General features: G+C 31.6%; 1 protein-coding gene and 2 long non-coding RNA genes across 3 annotated transcripts; 1 reads left to right on the top strand and 2 right to left on the bottom strand.

Moving 5' to 3' along the window:
* The first annotated feature begins 275 nt into the window (after nt 1-275).
* On the top strand, nt 276-3,839 carry LOC126750666 (uncharacterized). The gene is made up of 3 exons (XR_007665782.1): nt 276-640; nt 1,582-1,671; nt 3,572-3,839. It is a non-coding gene; the product is annotated as an uncharacterized LOC126750666 (long non-coding RNA).
* Nucleotides 3,840-4,579: 740 nt separating this feature from the next.
* Nucleotides 4,580-15,552, bottom strand: LOC126750663 (elongator complex protein 5). The gene is made up of 5 exons (XM_050460341.1): nt 15,385-15,552; nt 14,949-15,269; nt 10,163-10,335; nt 9,887-10,074; nt 4,580-4,936 (listed from the first exon to the last, which is right to left on the bottom strand). The coding sequence occupies exons 1-5, from the start codon at nt 15,437-15,439 to the stop codon at nt 4,831-4,833; spliced, it is 843 nt and encodes a 280-aa protein (XP_050316298.1). The 5' UTR covers nt 15,440-15,552; the 3' UTR covers nt 4,580-4,830.
* Nucleotides 15,553-18,225: 2,673 nt separating this feature from the next.
* LOC126750670 (uncharacterized) lies at nt 18,226-18,594 on the bottom strand. The gene is made up of 2 exons (XR_007665786.1): nt 18,406-18,594; nt 18,226-18,354 (listed from the first exon to the last, which is right to left on the bottom strand). It is a non-coding gene; the product is annotated as an uncharacterized LOC126750670 (long non-coding RNA).
* Nucleotides 18,595-21,650: the final 3,056 nt, after the last annotated feature.

Genomic DNA, 21,650 nt, shown 5'->3' with positions numbered 1-21,650 from the left:
TTCTCTTAAAATTATTTGTCTCCAACTTTGTTTTCAAATTATTCTAGCCTTTAAAACGGATCTTGAAAGAGTGCATAAAAAGTCTTATTTTTTATCTCAGAGATTGACAGTTAATGCAAGTCAGGTGGCAATATAGTACACAGAGGTTAAGTATAAATTCAGTTTATGCCTGATGGATGAGGATGTTCCTGTATGTGCATATAAAATATATATAAGTTCGAACTTCTGTTATATTATAAAATGTGAACATTCCTAATATTTAAGTTGACATTGTGTTCTTAAAAATATTAATAACAAAAATACGAATATGTCTAAAAAAGCAAAAAATCAATCCAATACTCCTCATATACTTACTCATGCAGAAATCTCTAAACGAATCATTAAAGATCCTAAGTTAAGAAAACATAAATGTGTATCAAATCAAGATTCGCTATTGGACCATATGAACAAAACTAGAGAGGAGCAAGTAGCTGAATACAATAAAAAGAAAGAAGATTTTTTAAATGCTGTGCGAGCATATAATCGCATGAATACGGATACCATGTCTTGCGAGAAAACTAGGCTACATGACGAGTACGAGGAAATGTTATGTGCCGAGTATTTAAATTTTTTGAAGGAGACCAAAGCTGATCCTGAAGAAGTAAGAATTTTTTAATTTAATTAAGAAAAGCCTATACTTTTAAATTGCTTTAACTTTATCAATTGATTTCGAAAAAGCACCAGCATTAAACATTGTAAGAAGCAAAAAATTTTAAAGATGAGACAACATTAAAGATTTATTGCTATGCATATTATAAAAAGCATTACTTTATTGCGTATTTATAAAGTTCAAAAAATACAGAAAACAAAAGTAATTTTTGATGAAGTCATGCGACATAAGTCACGACTGATAGGACACTCCCTGTCTCGGCAAAGGAACTTTGGGCTTTTCTATGTTCCATTTGGTTAAAAGTCTAGTTAGTAGAAGTGGAGTAGGAGAAACGTTATTGTCGTTTTTTTTTATTTTCTAACTTAGATTTATTATTGTATTTAAATCATTGTTTTTTTTTGCACACAGACCTTAAGTCAGTCAGACCTATATTTGAACTATGCGATGCAACAGGAGAAAACTTTTTTAACAATACACCTACAAAACTGATACATAATTTTATTTAAGTTTTTGTAAATTATTTTAATTAATTTGGATTATACAAGAATCGTGATTTTACCGCTAGACAAGCGTGTAGGTTTTAGTTTTAAATTGAGTCCCCTATGTTATGGAATAATTTGAAAGAATATAAATCTGAAGGCAATCTTGTATCTCATCATTTATCAAGAAAGCATCCACACTAGCGACTTATGGAAATCGCTATCGGCATTTCACCAGTAGACCAGAAATATTCATTTTTCTTATTCTATCCCACTGGCCATTTGTTCAAAATTATATTTAAAAAAATATTAAAATCAGGAAACTGGAAAAGGGAGATCTAATTTAATTGACTTTTTTTTTACAGAGTGAATTATTTGGGATGTTTTAGCATTCGATAAGACAAAGCACAAAGTAGTGTAAATATAGGGGTACTAAACATATCTTTTTTGTAGGAATGTGATCCATATTGCTGCTGTCCAAAAAGTCTACCTAACGAAACTGGACAACTTTTAAAAAAACGAACTCTTCGAAAAATGATGTATGTAAGTATATGCGTAAACCTATGTAAAAGTTTATCATTCTTTAAGAACTTGCTGTATTTTATTAAACATAGCCTTTTTTGGATAATTACCAGGATTTCGCATATTTTCACTAAAAAATAAGCAGCAGTACCACTCACTTTATCAGCCGTGGTAGCTGTAATGGCGGATCTGCTATGAGAGCTATCAGGGGGCTTTTTATTCCATGCAGCCATCTGTATCCGCAGTTTATTATTGCGGACTTTGTTTCTTCCTTCTACTTGTCCCTGCCAGAGAGACATGGGTCCATGGGCCAAGTCCTTACTGCCAACTTATAGACTTAACAGAAGAAAAAGAGGAACTTCATGTGTCCTGAACTCTGTCCAGTTGCTTACGAACTTACTTTGAATTAAATTAAAAAAGCAGGGAAGAGGGAAAAAGGTGATTGCCATAAAAATACCGAAAAAAATTGTGAATACCGGATGGTAAAACAAAAAAGCAACAAAAAGCTTATAAAAAAAGCTCCTGCTTTTATTATAAGTAACTTAAACAGAATAATTTAACTGTATTTTCGTTCATAATTTACAGTTTAAAACCACTTATATGATTGCAGAGAGTTTTCAAATTTTTCGTTAGAAATAAGCATTATGCTAGAGCGACAGTAATGATCTCATCATGATCTTAAAATAAATGAGCTCCTTTATCTAATAGGTACGTAAATTTCGTGAAAGATGGCCAATTGCAAACAAGCCTGGTATATATACAATTTACACAATGTTTTCAGAAACTTGACATCATATTAACTCACTAGGGATGACGTTGTAAAATTACTAATTCGTTATTTTAATTATTTTGTATTTAGATAAATTTAGATGAATGAAAGCGTTCTTAAAAACTACGAGATTTTAAGAACGAAAGAATTTCGATGAAATTTTTCGGAGATCTGTTCAGAAGGGATCGACAGCATCATTTTAGCCAAAGCCAGGTTTCCTGAAACGCATAGAATCGTTTTTATTTTTTTTTAATAAAACTAATAGAAATTTTTTACAGAATCGAGATTCTTAACAAAGATCTCCAAACGTCTGACTTTTACGTAGTTGATTCTTATATAAAAATAGAAGCTGTTACTTTCGATTTAGAAAAGCTTCTCGCGATTCCAAGTTTCAATCAATTTGGCTCGAAAGTAACAAGTATGTCAAAAATTTAAGTACATGCTGTTGACAATCTGGACCTTGAAATAATGATGGATCAATTTATCGAAAAAACCCTTAACGAACGTCTGTTTTTGCACTGCGAAGATGAAAGATTGTTAAATATTCATTACAAATTACAATAAAAAGTTCGTCACATCCTTATTTGTAGAGATTAATTACTGATCATGACAATTTATTAATAAGATGTTATTCCTTCTGCCGCCTATTTTACGCCAATTCAAATTACTCACCCTGATTTTACGCGTATCGCCATTCCTGGTGGAAGTTGCACTTTTGGATTATAATGTCCAGTGTTTACGTTTCATTTGGATCACTCAAAAATCAATCATCTGAGGAAGATGATAATACCGAAAAATGAAAAGCGCCACCTAGACCCAAAGGTGCGACAAGGATAGAACGATCATACCTCGCAACATCTCGGGACACACGTAGTAAAGACGCTACCTAATATAGTAAAGACGTTACAAGATTTTCTACCTGGAAACTCGCAAGTGTACGGTACCAAGAATTATTGAAAATCAACTACATATTGAGCGGATGATTGAGGCAGTTTTAGTTAATGTCAGCGCGCTGCTTTAATTTTTGGTTATGGACTTTCTCAATATCATATTTAGGAACAACCAATAAGAAAATTCGGCTATTCAAATAATTTTGTCTTAATAAGAACTTACCTGTAATATTAAAATAATGAGTAATTTCTATTTTTGCAGACAGAAGATCCCAAAACAAAAGTTTGTCTAATAGCACCTTGGTTCAGGCGCTATATGATTTTGAAAAAATTTATATGGGCGGCTAGAACCGTCATAATTCAGAACAGGCTTCTTAAAGTACTAAACAAACTCAGAATCCTTACATTTCAAGATATTAGAGAATTAGAAAAAGCAAATATAAAAAGCCCGGAAGAATATCACTGTCATCCTGTGTTTCTGAAGTTTTTGTAAATTTAATGCAAATATAAAATACACTATATATATATATATATATATATATATGATACTTAACTTTTTATTTCTAAAAATTAGGGATTTTTAAAAATATTGTATGTAGGGGAAAAAGAGTCAAAGAGCATTTTAGAGTTGTTGTAGTAGTGATTCCTTCTTAAGCTGCCTCCACCTATATACTCTTTTTTGTGAAGAAAAAAAAACTGATTTAATGAAACTTTTATGATGTAATTAAACAATTAACAAATTATTGGGCAAATATATTTTTCTATAAGTAGCAGTCTCTTTGATTTAACAGGAACCAAAAACGTGATGCGGTCACTATTTAATTTTCATTGAATCCTGCCGTTAATTTCTATATAACTAGATATGATATACCGATTCCACTACTTTCTCGTTGGTTTAGAGATAGTAAACAAATGTCCGTGTTATAAAAAAAAATAGTTCTGTTCTAATACAGATTTAGCAAGACAAATTTTTTCGTTATATCTGTAATTGCATCAATCTAAAGTGGAACATATTTTTCTTAATATTAACAAAATAAACTGCTATCAATAATTGTCAACATTCTATATTGATAATTGACCTCCAGCATTCAGGTATTAAAATTTAAACTAAAATTGAAGTTGTTTTACATAAAAATTAATAGACTACTCTTGAAAATAAGTAAGAAAAAATTAAATTCAATTTATACAGAAAAACAATTTTGTTAGTTCTACAAAATTTGATTTACAAATACCAAGTGCATAAGCTGTTCTTGAAAAATTAAAAAACGTATTAAGAAATAATTAATGTAATACAAAAAATTCAATTCAAATAATTTACAGGTCAATAATATATATTACAGAATTAACAAGGTAAGTTTGCAAAGCAATAAAAGTAACATCACATTTTTTTACACCTAAAAATAACTAAAAAAAAATATAGCTCTCTTAAACATGCCATATAAATTAAGCTTATAATATATAAATTCTATTTTATATTAAAACATGTATATATAAGATCTTTCAGTAAGCTCATAGTTCCCGCTAAATATCTAAATCATCATCAGGGTCCTCTTCATCCCAATCGTCCTGTTCATCGAACTCGTAAAATATTTTACCCTCTGCCTGTTGAGATTTATCATTTTCCGGTCTAAAAATTATTTAAAAAGTAAGATTTTCAATTTCATATAAAAACTTTTAACACAAAATAAATGTCTAAGAACACTAGCCAATTGTTTAAAATACACAACACTATAATGATATGTTCAATTTGTGATATAGATTTACTATATTGTTAATAATTTAAAAACTGGCTTTATTTTTAATCGTCCTTAGGTAAAATCTATTTTGCGAGAGATCTAAACCAGCATTTTAGTCGCCTTTTTTCCAGTTTTAATTTCGTACATAAATTCACTTTCAATTCAAAACAAATTCTATTAATATTATGCATTTTCGAACATATACAAGATGTCTAAAATAGTGTATGTCAGTATTGCTATCTTAAAAACTATAGATACGAAAACGGTTAAATTAGAAAAAAATTACCAATATTGATACTCAATTTAAACTGTACCAATTTTAGGTTGAGTATTATGGGAAGAGTTTATAATATAAGTTCCTGTTAGGACTTGTTTGTGTTCGGCACTAGTCAATAGATAATGAACCATGTTCTGTTTCTTATACCCATAACATCCAATAAGGATAACATTATTTTTTCAGCTTCCATTCAAACTATTTTTATACGAAAATTGTTGAAATAATTTAATAACAGCAATACCAGTGTTAGGGATATATTCACACAGTTGTTTTCAAATATAATCAATTACGTAATTAACTACAAAACTTGGCTAGAACATAGCTGGCAGGATTACTCATGGCACTGCCATCTAGGAGAAATAGAGATTCAAAATAAAAAAAGTACTCTTTTATTTTGAAAAGTATCAATTGTACACTAGAAAAAGCCGACCTTCATCATAAGAGTTATACAGATCTATTATAATTAAGAAGTATAAATGTATGCATTGATCTGTGATTATATATTTATTATCTGTCACTTTGTAGTATTAATTTTAATTGTTTAGATAACATTTTATAGTAATAAATATTTATCAATTGACATTTCTTAATAGAGACAATATTCTTAAGTTACATGAAAATTTCTATATTTTCTTCTTATGTTTTATTTCTATATTTCTATATGTTTTGCTTTGTGTTCTTTCTGCTTTAAAATTTTATGTATTACTTTTTTTATTAATTACTTTTTTTAATCAAATGTTAAAAATAACTTAATTTTTTTCAATACGGTCCCATATTTTTAATGCTTATTTTAAAATCGTAAAGAACAAATATGATCATGAATTTTCACTGAAGGCAGAGCTGATATTTTTGCAAATACTTAAATATTTTTTCGCTTATTACTAAAAACTGATAACAAATTAGGTATACAGAATCAATGAATTAAAAATAAATAAATATTTTTAAGTACATCCTTAATATTTATAAGAATGGTACTCCGGATAGGATATAGGATGACCGACCTTCTAGAAATTACTACCATAATGAAGATTTTTTTATATTCTTGATGTAATTTCATCATATGCTTACTTAATAAGGTGAACTAAATTCTATGGCGGACTTGAAAAAGCCCTATCTTTAATAAAACCCAATATTAAGAAGTCTATTAATTTAACGTCGTAATATTTGTACAGTTGTGGTCACATAAATAGCACACTTAGCCTTTTCATATATTACTTACAAAAAACAAATTCCTGACTGATAAGAAAATATTTAAGCAGTTAATCTCCTCCTAATATGCAAGACTTTATGTTTATTTTAAAAATATATGCACATACAGAATTTCATTCCAATATTAACGTTTTAAGGCTGGACACATAAATAGCACACCTTTCATTCTTATTAAATATATCGAGTGTTAATTAGTAAGTATTATTTTAACTTTTAAATTTTTGAATATTGTCAAGAGTAGTTTTGTTTTTAGTGGGTAGAAAGAAACATTGTGGACCAGAGAGGAGAGCTCTTATTATAGAAAAGAAAAATCAAGGCTTTTCTATTTCTGCTATAGCAAAAGATTTAAATTGCTCTAGGAAAATGGTTTATAATGCTCTGGCTCTCTATGAGACCACTCAAAGCACAATGAACAAGAAAAGATTCACAAGGCCTCGAAAAACCACGTATAACATGGATAAAATTATTATTAGAATAAGCAAGGGTAATCCATTTTTAAGTTCCGCCCAAATAAAACGTGAAAAAGCAGACCAATATGGCGTCAATATTTCTGCAAGAACAATAAGAAGAAGATTATGTGAAAAAGATCTCAAAGGTTGTGTAGCTAGGAAAAAACCACTTGTTTCAAAAAGAAATATTAAAAAAAGATTGGCATTTGCTAAACAACATATAAATAAGGACATTAATTTTTGGAAAACCATATTATGGAGCGATGAAACCAAGATTAATAGATTTGGAAATGATGGAAAATGCTATGTTAGACGTCCTCCCAATCGTGCCTTAAACCCTAGGTACACAATTAAAACTGTTAAGCATGGAGGAGGATCAATTATGATATGGGGAGCAATGTCATGGCATGGTGTTGGACCTATTCATCGTATAGAGGGAATAATGGACCAATACAAGTATGCTAATTACATGCCAATTACATGTAAGTTCATGCACGATAATGATCCAAAACATTCTGCAAAATCAATAAAACGATGGTTTACTAAAAAAAACTCAAATCTGGATGAACTATGGCAAAACTTCCAAGAGGCTTGGAACAGTATTCCGGCAAGCGTGTGTGCAAAATTGGTGGAGTCAATACCCAAGCGATTAAGTGAAGTTATAAAAAATAAAGGATACCCAACAAAATATTAAATTGGTTTTGGTGAAAGTAAATATTTTTTAAGTGTGCTATTTAAATGGCCAGCATTTCTTTAGTTTGTTTGTTATGTTTCTTATATATTTAAAATACTCTTTTAATTTTAATTAAATACAACTCTTTGTAGAACATCTAAGCTAAATATATTGTAAAAAAAATAGAAAATGGTATTTAATATTTTTTATCGCAATTTAGAAAAGTGTGCTATTTATATGACCATAACTGTATATTAGTAATTTGCAAAAATTGCAAATAGCAAAAATCATGTCCGCACTAAGAAAAAATTCTGATAGTAGTAATTCCTGTGTTAAAACGTTGGATGACAACGCCTTATATCATTATAAAGTAAAAAAATAAGAATCCAGAACCATATTGAAAAATGTTAATAGATTCTCCAGATACCAGATAAATGTTATACATTCAATTTAAAGTATGCTTTTGAAATCAATAATTTTTTAAATATTAATTAAAATATAGTTTTGAGGTTTTCTACATAGAAACTAATAGAGCAACTTTCATAATATAATTTAGAATTAAAATAAACAACTTTTTTTTTTATTTAACCACCAACACATACAGTGGTGGCCAAAAAAATAAGAGTGCCTGGTTTTATTTCAATATTCCTAATAATATATTGTGCTACATAGAGAAAAAAACAATAACGATTTCATATTTGTACAACATATGCCATCAATGATAAAAAAAAAACATGTTATTCAAAAAGGACAAAAAAATAAGAGTATTTTTCAAAAATGGCCATAAAAAATTATAATTACAATGTACCGCGAAACAAACGACAGTATTAGATAAGCGAGTCAGTACTTGGTAGAATAACCTTTATTCTTGAGGACGGCTGCGCATCTTCGTCGTATTGAATCGATCAACTTTTGGCATGTTTCAAAATGCCAAAATGAACTGGGATGGAATACCAAGCTTCCTGTACTTCCTTCCATAAATTTTGCTTATTTGTTGTTTTTTTACAAGCTACTCGGTTTTTCAGCTCTTTCCAAAGGTTTTCAATAGGGTTAAGGTCAGGCGATTGTGATGGCCATTCCAGAACCTAAAACCCTATTTTGTTTAAACCATTGTTTAACAATCCGTGCCGTATATTAATATATAACACCCACCTTATAGGCATATTTTCTTCGGCATATGGTAGCATGACTCTATCCAAGATATCTAAATAAACTTCTTTTGTCATGGTCTCTTTAATCCAAAATGTGGGACCTACTCCATTGTAGGCAAAACGGCCCCACAGTTTGGTATTTCCACCTCCATGTTTAACTGTGCCTATTATGTTCCTAGGATTATATTCTTCATTTTTCCTCCTTCTAACGAATAATCTTCCATCTGAGCCGATCTTCGTCTCATCACTAAAAAGAATGTTGCACCAATTTCTTTGAAAATTTTCATTAAAATTATTTTTAATAAATGCCAGTCTTTGTTTTATATTCCTTTTACTTAGAAATGGGACTTCTCTGGCTACTCGACCATATAATTTTTGGTCTTGCAAACGTCTTCTTATCGTCCTAGTGCTAATACTTAGGCTTAAGTTTTGTTTTATAGACGTAGATGTGGAAAAAGGTTGTTTACTGACTTCGTGTACAATAAGCTTATCAGTCTCCGCATAGGATTGATTTTGACTCCTTAATTGCAAAATTAGACGCCTTTCTTCGGGGCTACAATGCTTTGCGCGGACCCATATTTACCAACGCGATGCAACGATCTTGTTGAAACTGACTTGTATTTAAGAAAAATCACAAAAAAATCTTTTATCTGAATAAACAGACACCAAATAGTTACAATAGAGAAATACTCTTATTTTTTGTCCACAAGATTTTTAAACAATAATGAAAAAACACTTGCTTTTAAAAGATAAGGCATTCTTGGTTTATTTATAAATTTTATCAAGTAAACAGATTAAATGCAGGAAGAAAATACGTAGTGTTTTATTTGCAAATTCCAACATATAGGGAAGCTAATTCAGTTTGATTTGAAATTTGATATGCACTCTTATTTTTTTGGCCACAACTGCATGTATGTAATGATAATAATGGTAACATTTTCAAGCACTCTATATAAAGCTGGATGCACTATTATTTATCAAATTAATTAAATACTAATTTTATAAAACAAAAAAAACCTTTTTAATTTTTAAAAAGCTTTGGACAGATTATTCCAAAACATTAAATATGTTTTGGTACTTACTTAGGCAAATAAGGTAGGACTACTTTATCCCTTAAATTCTTTTCTTCTTCAGAGAGGCCTATTCTAAATGTAGATAAGTTTTCAGGATTCACTTCAGATGTAGACGACTTTTCAATCAATTTCATTATGTCTGGCTTTTCTATTTTACTAGAAATCAACTGGCTTCCCTCAAATCTGTATTCTTCTAGCTAAAATCAGAAATTAATTTGGATAACCAATATTATTAATGGTATAATCTAAACTTTTAAGAAGCATTTTCAAATACAATATTCTTACCTCTGAAATAATTTTTCCTCCCGACTTTTTATATTTATAAAGTACCCGACGGTTATTTGTTAAAAACTTTGGTTGTATGTCAATAGAAAATGTACTTAAATTCGAAAAATATTCCTCAATTTGGTCTCCCAGCAAAAGGTCTCTGTGTAAGACAGTTACTGCTTGCTTTAAAGCTAAAAATATTTTTTGTGTTTACATTTAATTAAAAATAAAAGTACCTACTTCTTAGCCTGAATCCACATTGATACGTAATTACGGATCCGCTGACACTACATGATTAATAAATAATTACGTACCAATGTGGATTCAGGCTTATACGTTTATGAGATTTCGAAAAAGAAGTAGTAGTAGGTAATCATTAAACTTAATGTGATAAAATACAAAAGTTGTATGTTATACCTCTATTTTAAATCTTTTTTCAAAATAAGAATGCAAAAACAATTATGTACATTATATACAATTTAAACTTATTTGATAGTTTAAACCTTCGTATTAGTGGATGATCCGACTAAAAAGTATAAATAAAAACCTTACTGAAGTACAAAATAGAAGAGAGGCTATTTTTGAAAAAAATTAAATGTTTAACAGAGTAGCAAAACTTTAAAGTCAACACAATGTTAATTATTACACATTTAACTTAAGCTATATATATTTCTGAATATATTGATTTTTGACAAATATACTTATAATATATGTAACCAATCATCAAATTAATACTATGTCTGTTCACCTATATAAAGTAAATACCATTTTTTTTTAACCACATGATTCTGAATTTTTGTTATTATTATTATTATTAGTAGATTCATTATTATTATTACTACTGTTATTATTATGATTGTAATTTACTCACATGCAATTTTGTTCTAAAATGATAATTTAGTAACATACAAATTTAATCATAAATAAAGTATTCATTTTTCCAATGTCTGCATCAATCATTTGTTATTACTAAATAAATATTTAAAAAGTAGTTACGGACAGTTTAAATTTATAAGGGTTTTATATTTTTAAGTCTGTTGTAAAATAAATGCAAACTTATGTCAATAATTCTGACTTTCATTTGTTGTCATTTTCCTTATATATTTTAGTTGCTGCCTTATTTCACTTATGACTGAAAATAATGTTTTCATCCATTGATCCATGGAAAATATTGTTTGTGAAACAGTGGTTGTTTCTTCCATTTTTTTTTACCAAACAATTGTAATACCAGCTATTCATTGTTATTGCCATGTTTTATTTTTATGATAGCTAATGATATAATTGTCCTCAGCAAATGAAAATATATAATAAATATAAATATCTATAACATATTCTTTAATAAGATAATTAATGAAAAAGTACTTGAAAAATCCCTGCAAGACAATTACTCAAAGAAGTTACTGCTCACAAACAGTTTGTTATAAATAGATTATTAATACTGTTAAAGTATTTTATTGAATACCCATTAGGATCTAAGACAATATTAAACAATTGTTGATTTTTTATATTGGAATACATTTAAATATAGGGATCTAAAACTTCACAAGGGATGACGTTTCACATGGTTTAAGTAGGGGAATAGTAAAATGCAGTTATGTTTTTCAACAAAGCAATATTGTCCAATCTTAGAAGAATGTTCTTGATCTGCCCTGTTATACCTAACATCTATAGCAATTTCAAGTTCAATATCTCTTTGTACTGAGATTGATACCTATCCAACATTAATGTGTGACTCTATCCAGATTAAGAAAAATATCTCCAGGCTGAATTGCAAACAGTCAAAGAATGTCAAGTCAACATCCATATAATCTGTCATAATTTGCTTGCATCAGTGCACAGAATGTTATTCCCTTTGATTTTATACTAAGAAACATGCTCTGTAGCAAATTTTTCCAAATTCAGCCAATGTTGTTTTGTTCTATTTTTCTTTGAGAAAGGGCTTTTTAACAGCAACTTTTCCTTCCATCAAATAAATAGATTCTTACAGTTCTACTTGTTAGGTTGCAAACTCAATTTTTTGTTTTATTTTTGTTGACCACTTTTTTACAAATATTTTGAGATGTTACACTTACACCTCTTTTCTTCACATTCTAAATAAATCCATTTGTTTAAAATCACATGAAAAATAATGATGCCTTTACATGACATTAATATTGTACACATTTAACAAATCTGTCAGAAATTTGTGTAACTTCAATATTGAAAAATGTCAATAAAATGGCCTAAAACTCAGCAAAAAATTATCAACATTGATGCAATAGTGGAAAAGTTATTAAGTAGGTATTGAATTTGAACCAAATTTTCGTTGTCCGGTTAATTTTGTGGGCCAGTGTATTTAAATGCTTAAGATTTAGATTTTATAGGAAAAACTCTCTAGATACTGGTGTTCCCTAATTCATTTAAATATTGTCTAACAGTAGTCTATACCCTAGTGTAAGAAAGTAAGTGTGGTATTATTAATATATATGAATTATATACAGGGTGTTCCGTTGATCATGTTACAAACTTCTAGGGCAGATAGAAAACGTCAAAAGAAAAACAAAAGTTCATATAAGCATGGGTCCGGAAAAGCTTCCTCAGGGAGCTAGAGCTCTTTGAAAATAACCTTTAAAAACTAGTTTTTTTTTAATAGCTCCGGAACTACTTTAGCTACCGCAACCAATTTTGGTAGGTAAATTATTTTTAGTACGTTTATTCTTTTAAACCTACTAAATAAAAAAAATATTTACCAGGGGCTTCATAATCAGGGGGGTATTTGGTAAATTTAGACCCATTTCTTTAAGACTTTAATTTCTGCCCGTTTGGGCATTAGATTATTATGTTCCTATGCTTTCTACATAAAAAAAGTGCTCTTAGTAAAAGTCGGTAAATATCACCGTTTTTGTGGAAATTGACTAAAACCAAACTAAGATACAGCACCTGAATTAATAATTTTAATAATAATAATAATGCTAATTCATTGCCACTGTCAGTATTTTTTAAATTTGTCACTGTCAGTATTTTTTACATGATATTAATTACCTTTTTATTACGGTTAAGTAATGGAAGATTACAGTTTTGCTTAGTACGCCGATATGCTTTTAATTTATGGGGAAGTTCGATGTAATGGTGCTGCTTATCGACTATATGAATAGCGGTTTCCCGAAAGGCGAACCCCAGCTCACACACTTTTTGAAAGGGTCAATCAACGGCTCAGGGAGACTGGCTCCGTTAAAATAAAACGCCAAGATAATGGCGCGCAAAGGAACATCCGAATCCCGGATTTTGAGGAAGTGCTTCAGCGATTTGAAGATAACCCATCAGTAAGTACTCGAGCAGTATCTGATGCGATGCATGTAAATCATGTTAGGGTATGGAACGTTGTTAAGGAACAGCTTCTTCGGCCCTACCACCTGCAAAAGGTGCAATCATTGGGACCCAATGATTTTATGCCCCGCGTGAATTTTTGCCAGTGGTTTCTTGACCGGTGTACAGAAGAACCTCAAGTTCCAAAATATGTCCTTTTTTGTAAATAAAGCCTCGTCAGTACGAGGCTTTATTTACGAAAGAAGGCATTTTTAATTCTAAGAATAATCATGTGTGGAGTGAGGAAAACCCTTATGGTATTCATTTTAGGAGCTATCAACATAAGTTTTCTGTCAATATGTGGGCCGGCATTGTTGGAGAACACTTAATTGGTTCAATTATGTTGCCTCCTCGTTTAACGGGAAATATTTATTTAAATTTTTTAAGAAATGTACTGCCAGAACTATTAGATGATCTGTCCCTTAATATACGTCAGAACTTATGGCTACAACACGATGGAGCGCCAGCTCATTTTTCACTGGATTGGCCGCAGAGGCCCTGTCACCTGGCCAGCGCGCTCACCAGATTTGACACCCTTAGATTTTTTTCTTTGGGGGCATATGAAAAGTCTCGTATATGAAACTCCAGTCGAGTCAGAAGAAGACCTGGTGGTCAGAATTTCCGCAGCTGCTGAAGTAATCCAAACCACGCCTGATATTTTTAACCATGTCAACCTTAATATGGTGCGTAGATACAATAAATGTATCGATCGTGGCGGCAGTTAATATTTTAAGTTTATTTTTGTAATACCAATCTTTAATAAAATTTGTTTACGTTTCTAAAATTGTTAATTTGTTGGTTTTTTATTACCCTTAAAATCATTTAAACCTTTAATGCCTCAAGGTAATTAAAGTGGCAGTTAATTAATTTGAGTACCAATTTAGTAAAGTGGCTACCTTAACTTTTTTTAAACATTTATTTTTTATTTACGCCAAATTTTTTTTTAATTGTTTATTAATAATAATAGGTAATTCATTTTTGTATCTCATAACTTGCTTTTCGTCAATTTTCACAAAAACGGTGATATTTACCATTTACCGACTTTTACTAAGAGCACCTTTTTTATGTAAAAAGCATAGGAACATCATAATCTAATGCCCAAACGGGCAGAAATTAAAGTCTTAAAGAAATAGGCCTAAATTTACCAAATACTCCCCTGATTCTGAAGCCCCTGGTAAATATTTTTTTTATTTAGTAGGTTCAAAAGAATAAACATACTAACAATAATTTACCTCCCAAAATTGGTTGCGGTAGCTAAAGTAGTTCCGGAGCTATTCAAAAAAAACTAGTTTTTAAAGGTTATTTTCAAAGAGCTCTAGCTCCCTGAGGAAGCTTTTCCGGACCCATGTTTATATGAACTTTTGTTTTTCTTTTGACGTTTTCTATCTGTCCTAGAAGTTTGTAACATGATCAACAGAACACCCTGTATATTAATATATGTATAGATAAAATGGATTACCTTTATTATTTAAAATACTATTAAACAGTCTGTATGCAATTGCTACTCCATAGAGAAAAATAACATTTGCAAGAGAATCAACAACTAAAACATCATTTTCTCTCAAAGACAAGATTAGTTTTTCAAATTCTTCATGGCTTTTTTCTTGTTCATCCTTAGTAACAAAATTATAAAACACTATGTTACTTGTCGATCTATATTTGTCCTTAGTTTTGTCAAAGACACCTTCAAATACAAAATAGTGAATTTTGTTCCTAGCCTGTTGCAAGTGTTGATTTATTATATAATTTAATATTCTTGGATCTTTGGCTTGTAAAGAATCTAAAAAAAAAAACAATTTTCATTTTTTAAAACAATTAATATTAATTGTTATTTATGAACTAAATATATGTATAATTGTACCAAGAGGTAGTGAATACATTATCTTCATGTTTACCTGTAATAAGAACTAATCTTGTATAAGGCACTGTGTTAATATAAGTTTTTAACATATTGAATTGATTAATTAAATAATTTGTAAGAAAAAAACAATAATTTGTTAGTTATTCCTTAACTAAATACAAAATGTAAACAAACACGTTGTTTTGTTTTGTAAGGTAAGGTTAGGTCAGAATAGAAATGTTTTTTCTTCCTGACTTCGTATTTGTATCATAGCCCGCAAATATTATGCACCAATAGATGGCGCTCATTCAGGCAAAATGTAAGGTCACTTGAGGAGCGCAGCGCGCAAGCAAAAGCAAACAAATGCCTGAAATAAGAAACTGAGTTAAAGCGTAAAATGTTTTTATTTAAATTGTAGAATGTTAAAGATGCAAACAAATAAAAAACCTGTTCTGTACCATTTAGCAACAAAATAAAACTAAAGAGTTCAAATTATATTTTATTTTTAAAAGATTTATTTACATTTTTATTATCCATTTGTTTGGTTTTGATTGGGTTTAACATAATATGTTTGTTTTTGATCAGACTATCGAATGAGATATTTGCTTTTGTTTAAACCATTTAATTTTGCTAAGTTATATTTTATTGTTTTCGCAGGCTCCCAAAACTGATCTTTATAATAAAACAAAAACTAAGCAGACACAACTTTATTTATCTTCAAATATGCACACCAAGATCATCGTCTAAGCAGTTATATTCTGCGGTATCTTCTTCTGAACTTGCCGATACTTCTGGCAGGGTTGCTCCATCATCAAGGATGTTTGAATACCAGTTTCTAGCAGAAAAACTTTCACATTCTCTCCATGTTTCACCATAAAGTTTAGTTAGAAGGGAATCCACATCTTTCTTTTTCGAGCCTGCTATTGCGTGTTGTAAAGGAATCTGATTCATAACATAAGAGCAAGCTTTCTGAGGCGACACTCCTCTTTTTAATTTTTTAATAGTGTAGCAGGCGATGTATCTTCATCAAATCTGTGGTACATATGACCATGTACTAAAACAGAAAAACATTTTTCCTTTTTTTTCTTTGAGGATCTTTATTCTCTTTAAGTTGCTAATATTGTCTAAATTACGATATATTGCGGAAAGTGCCTTAGTATCTTGTAAAACCCAGTCCTCGCCGAGAGTACGAACATTTCATAAACTTCAAAATACTCCGTCTTGGAAACTATAGTGGTCAGTTTCTTCAATTTTCGTTCCACCCTTCCAAACACTCTGTCGGCAGGCAAAAAACTGTGGCCTCGAACCGGAAAATACAAAGTTATATTCTGGACAGAACTTTCACGGATCTGTGTCTTTGGTAAGGGCTGTATTTGTTGCATATCAGAACAATACGTTATCGTATCCTCGTTATCATCTTTACGTAGCAGAGAATAGAATGCAGCTGCTCTCATTTTATGGACTCTTTTCTCCAGCTGCAATTTATTTTTGTTTGCAACATCTTTTTTACTTTTTATTTGCAGTGATAGCCTCGTACAGTATGTACAAACATCGCAAGCAGGCGATTTAAAACCAATGTTAAATTGTGAAAAAATTCTCTGAAACATTGTTCTAGATACCTGAAATGCAGGAGCAATAGATGCGTTATAGATTGCACGCAGCTTATTTTGCGCCAGTTCTCTATGCAAATAAATTCGTACAGACTTTTTTCTATTATAATGTGATTCGCTACCTTTTAAATTTCCTATGAACTCTTCCGCACTTTTTCCTTTTTTTTTAATGATTTACGGCCAACACGATCACCTCCTCTCCTTTCTGCAATGCACTCGCCAGATTTCATTAATTTGCAAAGGTTATTTAATCTATTATTTTTTAAACAAGTCAAATGCATAAATAATTGTTTACACACAGTAACAGTTTTTCCTGTCTGCGTTGGCACATAATATTTAACGTTAAACGAGTGAGGTTTAACTCGACAATTTTCTTGATGTCTATGTTTCTTTTTAATATCTGAGACACTTATCCAATTCGCAACTTTATTATCTTGAGCAACTTTACTCCCACACGATTGCAACTTTCCACGAATTAACAAGGCATCACCAGGACGAACTTTACTACATAAAAAGCGTGCTGAATTATGAGTACATCCCACAAAAACCTTGGAACCCAGAGGTCTAAAAATCCGCGCTTTTTTTGCTTGTTCTTGCTTAGATTTTTTCTTTTGCTTCTTTCTGCTACCTTTTGCTGCTTCCCTTACTGTCACTGAAGCCTCGTCAATCTCCTCCATGCCAAAAACTTAACACTCACACTTTTATTTACTTAAATAGGTACTTTAGAAAAACGTACTAAATACGACGTACTGACTACTGTTTGAAAACAAAAACACGTGAAAAATAAAAACATCAAACGAACTTCTAGCCCCAAAGCTCGTAAATCAAACTTCCGTCACCTGATCAATTTTACCGGATTCTGATTGGCTGGTAACATATGTTTGCTTTTGATCGGGCGCTACTTGAGCATTTGTTCGTTTTTGCTCAGGCCAGCAATGTTTAACATATGAAATGGTCCGGATTTATTTGCTTTTGGTTAGGTTACTTTTAAGTTTTGTGCATGTGGCTACCATTACTAAGCCAATTTTTAACTAATATTTAACTAATTTATTTAAATTTGATCATATGTTTGCTTTTACTTGGGCGCTCCTCACTTAATCACGACAGTAAAGCCTTTAAAGAACAAAGTTATACATATCGATAAGAAGATTATGTTTATCAAAACTAGTCTAATCCGTTTGTTTTTTATATTTTTGGTTGAACCATTTCAAATGATCTAGATTTTGACGGTGAAGTGCGTTCTAGTGATTTAATTAGTGAAAAAGCAAAAGTTTAAAAGATGAAGCGCAATTTACACAATGTTTTAATGATATTTAAACATTTTATATAAACTTTAGATAAACATTTATTGTTTTCCTCGTATTGATGACAGTTTGGACACCCTGGCTGGATTGAAGATCTGTTCCAAGCTAGACCTAGTGAATATTGGGAAGTTAAGTTGGCCCCTGTAGATCGGAAAAAAAAACTTTCGTAGGGCTTCTGCCACTTTTAACCGGCTGATGAAAACGATTTTAACAGCACTGTCCTAGAAGACTTGTCTGGTTTACCCTTTTATGACATTATTGACTTAGGAAAATTGTTTAAGGATCATATGAAAATTCTAGAAGAAGTATTTTTAAGGCTGACGATGTTTTATTAACTATTTTAGTAAGACACTGTCCAAGCCAGACGGTAAATATGTCACGTTCATATTCGTCATGTTCTGAGAGTTACTAGCTGTTCAATGATGTATCATCAAAGATCAAAGCGATGGAACGCTTCTAAAAATATATCTATGGGAGGAAGTTCATGTTGCAAATTGAGAGGCCACAGTTTGATTTTGACACTGAGGACCGTAAGCAAGGAGAATTTATGAAAATGCAGATGAGATGATAAGAGATTCAAGGCATATCCAGTCCAGAACACTGTACATATTGCCATCGGGCAGAGGAAAAAGATACTCAGCAAAATGTCAATCTTATAAGAGACCAAGAGAAAGACTCCAATTTCCAGGTAGTCCTAACGTAACCTGGATAAAGAAAGGGAAGAAGCCAACTTGGAAAGAAGTTGCAAAATGTTTTCCCAATATCAAATAATATTGAGTACAATGGAACTCTCTAATTCCATGCAATCTGAAGTTAGATTCTGCCAGGACTCGATGTTGCCATAGAGGTCTACGTCAATAAGTTGCGTAGAACAATGGATATTATTCATAGTTAAATGCGCGTTTTTGTGACGTATTGATGTCAATGCCAAAGACTAGAGGTACAACAACAGTGACTTGGTTTTGGCTTTACGACCCTAGAGACGAAAAGGTCTTACATCGAAACTTCAAGCATCCTGGAATGGGTTATAGTTTTGGAAATCATCAATGATGTTTTTTACAGAATACAGAAGACGCCGCGGGGTAAGGCTCGAGCACTTTAACCGAATAGCTCTTTGTTATATAAACTACAAAGACGCTGAGCTGTGGCAAATTTAACCAGAGTCAAATTTGACATTCAATTAACTCATAGTCTTTCAATCTAATGGTCGAAAGGGTTACGTCGTACCAACTTCATCAAGCTTTTTTTACTGCTCCAACTGAGTAGACTCATTGTGTGGCTAAGGATTTATAAATGTCTAGAGGAATAGCTGAGGTAACTTCCTGCAAAAGGGAAGTTCGGAAAAGCTACGTCGGTTTAACTGCAGAGTCGGGCAAACACTGAAATGATAACTAATAAAGAGGCTGGTAAAAAGATTTTTTACCTAGTTTTGAAAGAGGCGTCATAGCAGAAACCAACCTATAAGAATGTTTGGAACCCTTTGTTTTCTCTAAAGAGACTAAGAGGACCTGGCAATTCCCAAATTGGCATGCGGGTTCGATAACTTGTACTAAAGGATGATGTGCAGCTTGTTAGAAGTGGCCTTGAGCAAAGCGTAAAAGTTTTTGTATGCTGTTATACAGGGTGTTTCTTAACCTATACGCATAAACTTGGGAAATTATTGCTAATGATAAATAATGACTAATAGTGAAAAAAAATTAAGTAAAATATACACAAGTAATATATATAATAAGTCCGGATGATGTTTATTATGTTTAGTAGTACCTACTTTGCTATCAGTTGATACAGTTGTGGTCGTATTTCGTTTTTTATTAAAATTATGCCGCATAATTTTTCAAATGAGGAACTAATGGACATGTTACTGGCATGCGGGGAATCAAACAAAACAGTGTGGCTGCAGCTAATCTTTATGCACAAAGGTTTCCTCATAGGTATCATCCGTCGCGTGAAGCTTTTTTGCGTAGGGTTCAGCTGAAAATTTGCAGCCGAGGCCAGGGCAACATGGTGAAGCCATTAGACCTAGGCGCATTTTAAATCTGGAGATTTTGATTTTAGATATCATCGAAGAGCATCCTGACATAAGCACTAGAACAATTGCAACGCAATTTGATTTATCACCAGTCACAGTTTGGCGAATTTTAAGGCATGAATTACTGTATCCATTTCACGTCCAAAGGGTACAAGCTTTACTTCCAAGGGATCATGCGCCTCGAGTAAACTTTTGCGAGTGGTTGTTACATCAGCAGCAGTTAAAGCCAAACTTTACCTGGAACATTTTAGCTACGGATGAAGCAATTTTCACACGCAATGGTATTCACAAGTTTCGCAACACGTATTTTTGGGCAGTTGAAAATCCGCATGCCATTCGGCGAACAAACTTTCAACAACGATTTTCAGTAAATGTGTGGGCTGGAATTGTAAACGGAATTCTTATTGGCCCTTTCATTTTGGATAATCGTCTAACTGGTGCTCTTTATTTACAATTCTTGCGACAAAATTTGCCGGTACTCCTTGAAGAAGTCCCTCTTCACATTAGGCAGAATTTGTGGTTTCTTCACGATGGTGCTCCAACATTTTGCGCAACCAGTGCGACGGCATTTGGATCGAATGTGCCCCGAACGATGGATAGGCCGAGGTGGTCCAATTGGATGGCCTCCTCGATCACCCGACCTTAATCCGCTTGACTTTTATTTTTGGCGCCACTTAACATCTCTGGTGTATGTAACCGAAGTTGACAATGAACCAGAATTAAGAAATCGGATATTTGCTGCCGCCGAAGAAATTCGACTACAACCTGGATTAGCTGCTGTCTGCAACTCTTGGATTAGGCATGCTCAATTATGTATTAAAAGTCATGGAAATAACTTCGAACAGTTACTATAATAGTTAAAGAAAACATTTATTTTGGAGAATTTACGTTTTTTTTAAATTTTAATTAATAAGTCGTTTATCTCCGTAACTAAAACCATTTTACTAATTTTTTTTTTCACTATTAGTCATTATTAGCCGTCAGCAATAATTTCCCAAGTTTATGCGTATAGGTTAAGAAACACCCTGTATTTCTGACCGTCATTTTCTGGAGAAAAGCGTTGATTGTTATTTCTAAAGGAGTTTTTGTTCAAGAGGGGAACCTTCTGCCGATATCTACCATCTTTGGTGGAGAGGGCAGTGTGACGATATTGACAAAGCCGCAAATATATCAACTATTCCCCATCATCCCGGAATCATCGCGGTGACGCAAGCAGACAAACCGCACGACATTTCTAAAGATACGTGAACGGTTAGCGAATCTTCCGGAATCATGGTCTAGCAAGTACATAAGACGCTCCAGCGCTAGGACCCCAGTTCAATTCGAAATAATTGCGCGAGTTTTAAATCGATACAAATAGTACTAAATAAATATTTTT

The sequence above is a fragment of the Anthonomus grandis genome, chromosome 2 (assembly GCF_022605725.1).
Source record: "Anthonomus grandis grandis chromosome 2, icAntGran1.3, whole genome shotgun sequence".
Lineage (NCBI taxonomy): Eukaryota > Metazoa > Arthropoda > Insecta > Coleoptera > Curculionidae > Anthonomus > Anthonomus grandis.
This window is presented reverse-complemented; position numbering and strand designations above follow the sequence as displayed.

Coding starts and splice junctions, on each gene's coding strand:
- LOC126750663 (XM_050460341.1), bottom strand. CDS start 15,439: ATGTTAAAAACTTATATTAACACAGTGCCTTATACAAGATTAGTTCTT. Junction 10,075..10,162: donor GAGGAAAAATTATTTCAGAG/GTAAGAATATTG, acceptor TTCTGATTTTAG/CTAGAAGAATACAGATTTGA. Junction 4,937..9,886: donor GTCCTACCTTATTTGCCTAA/GTAAGTACCAAA, acceptor AATAATTTTTAG/ACCGGAAAATGATAAATCTC.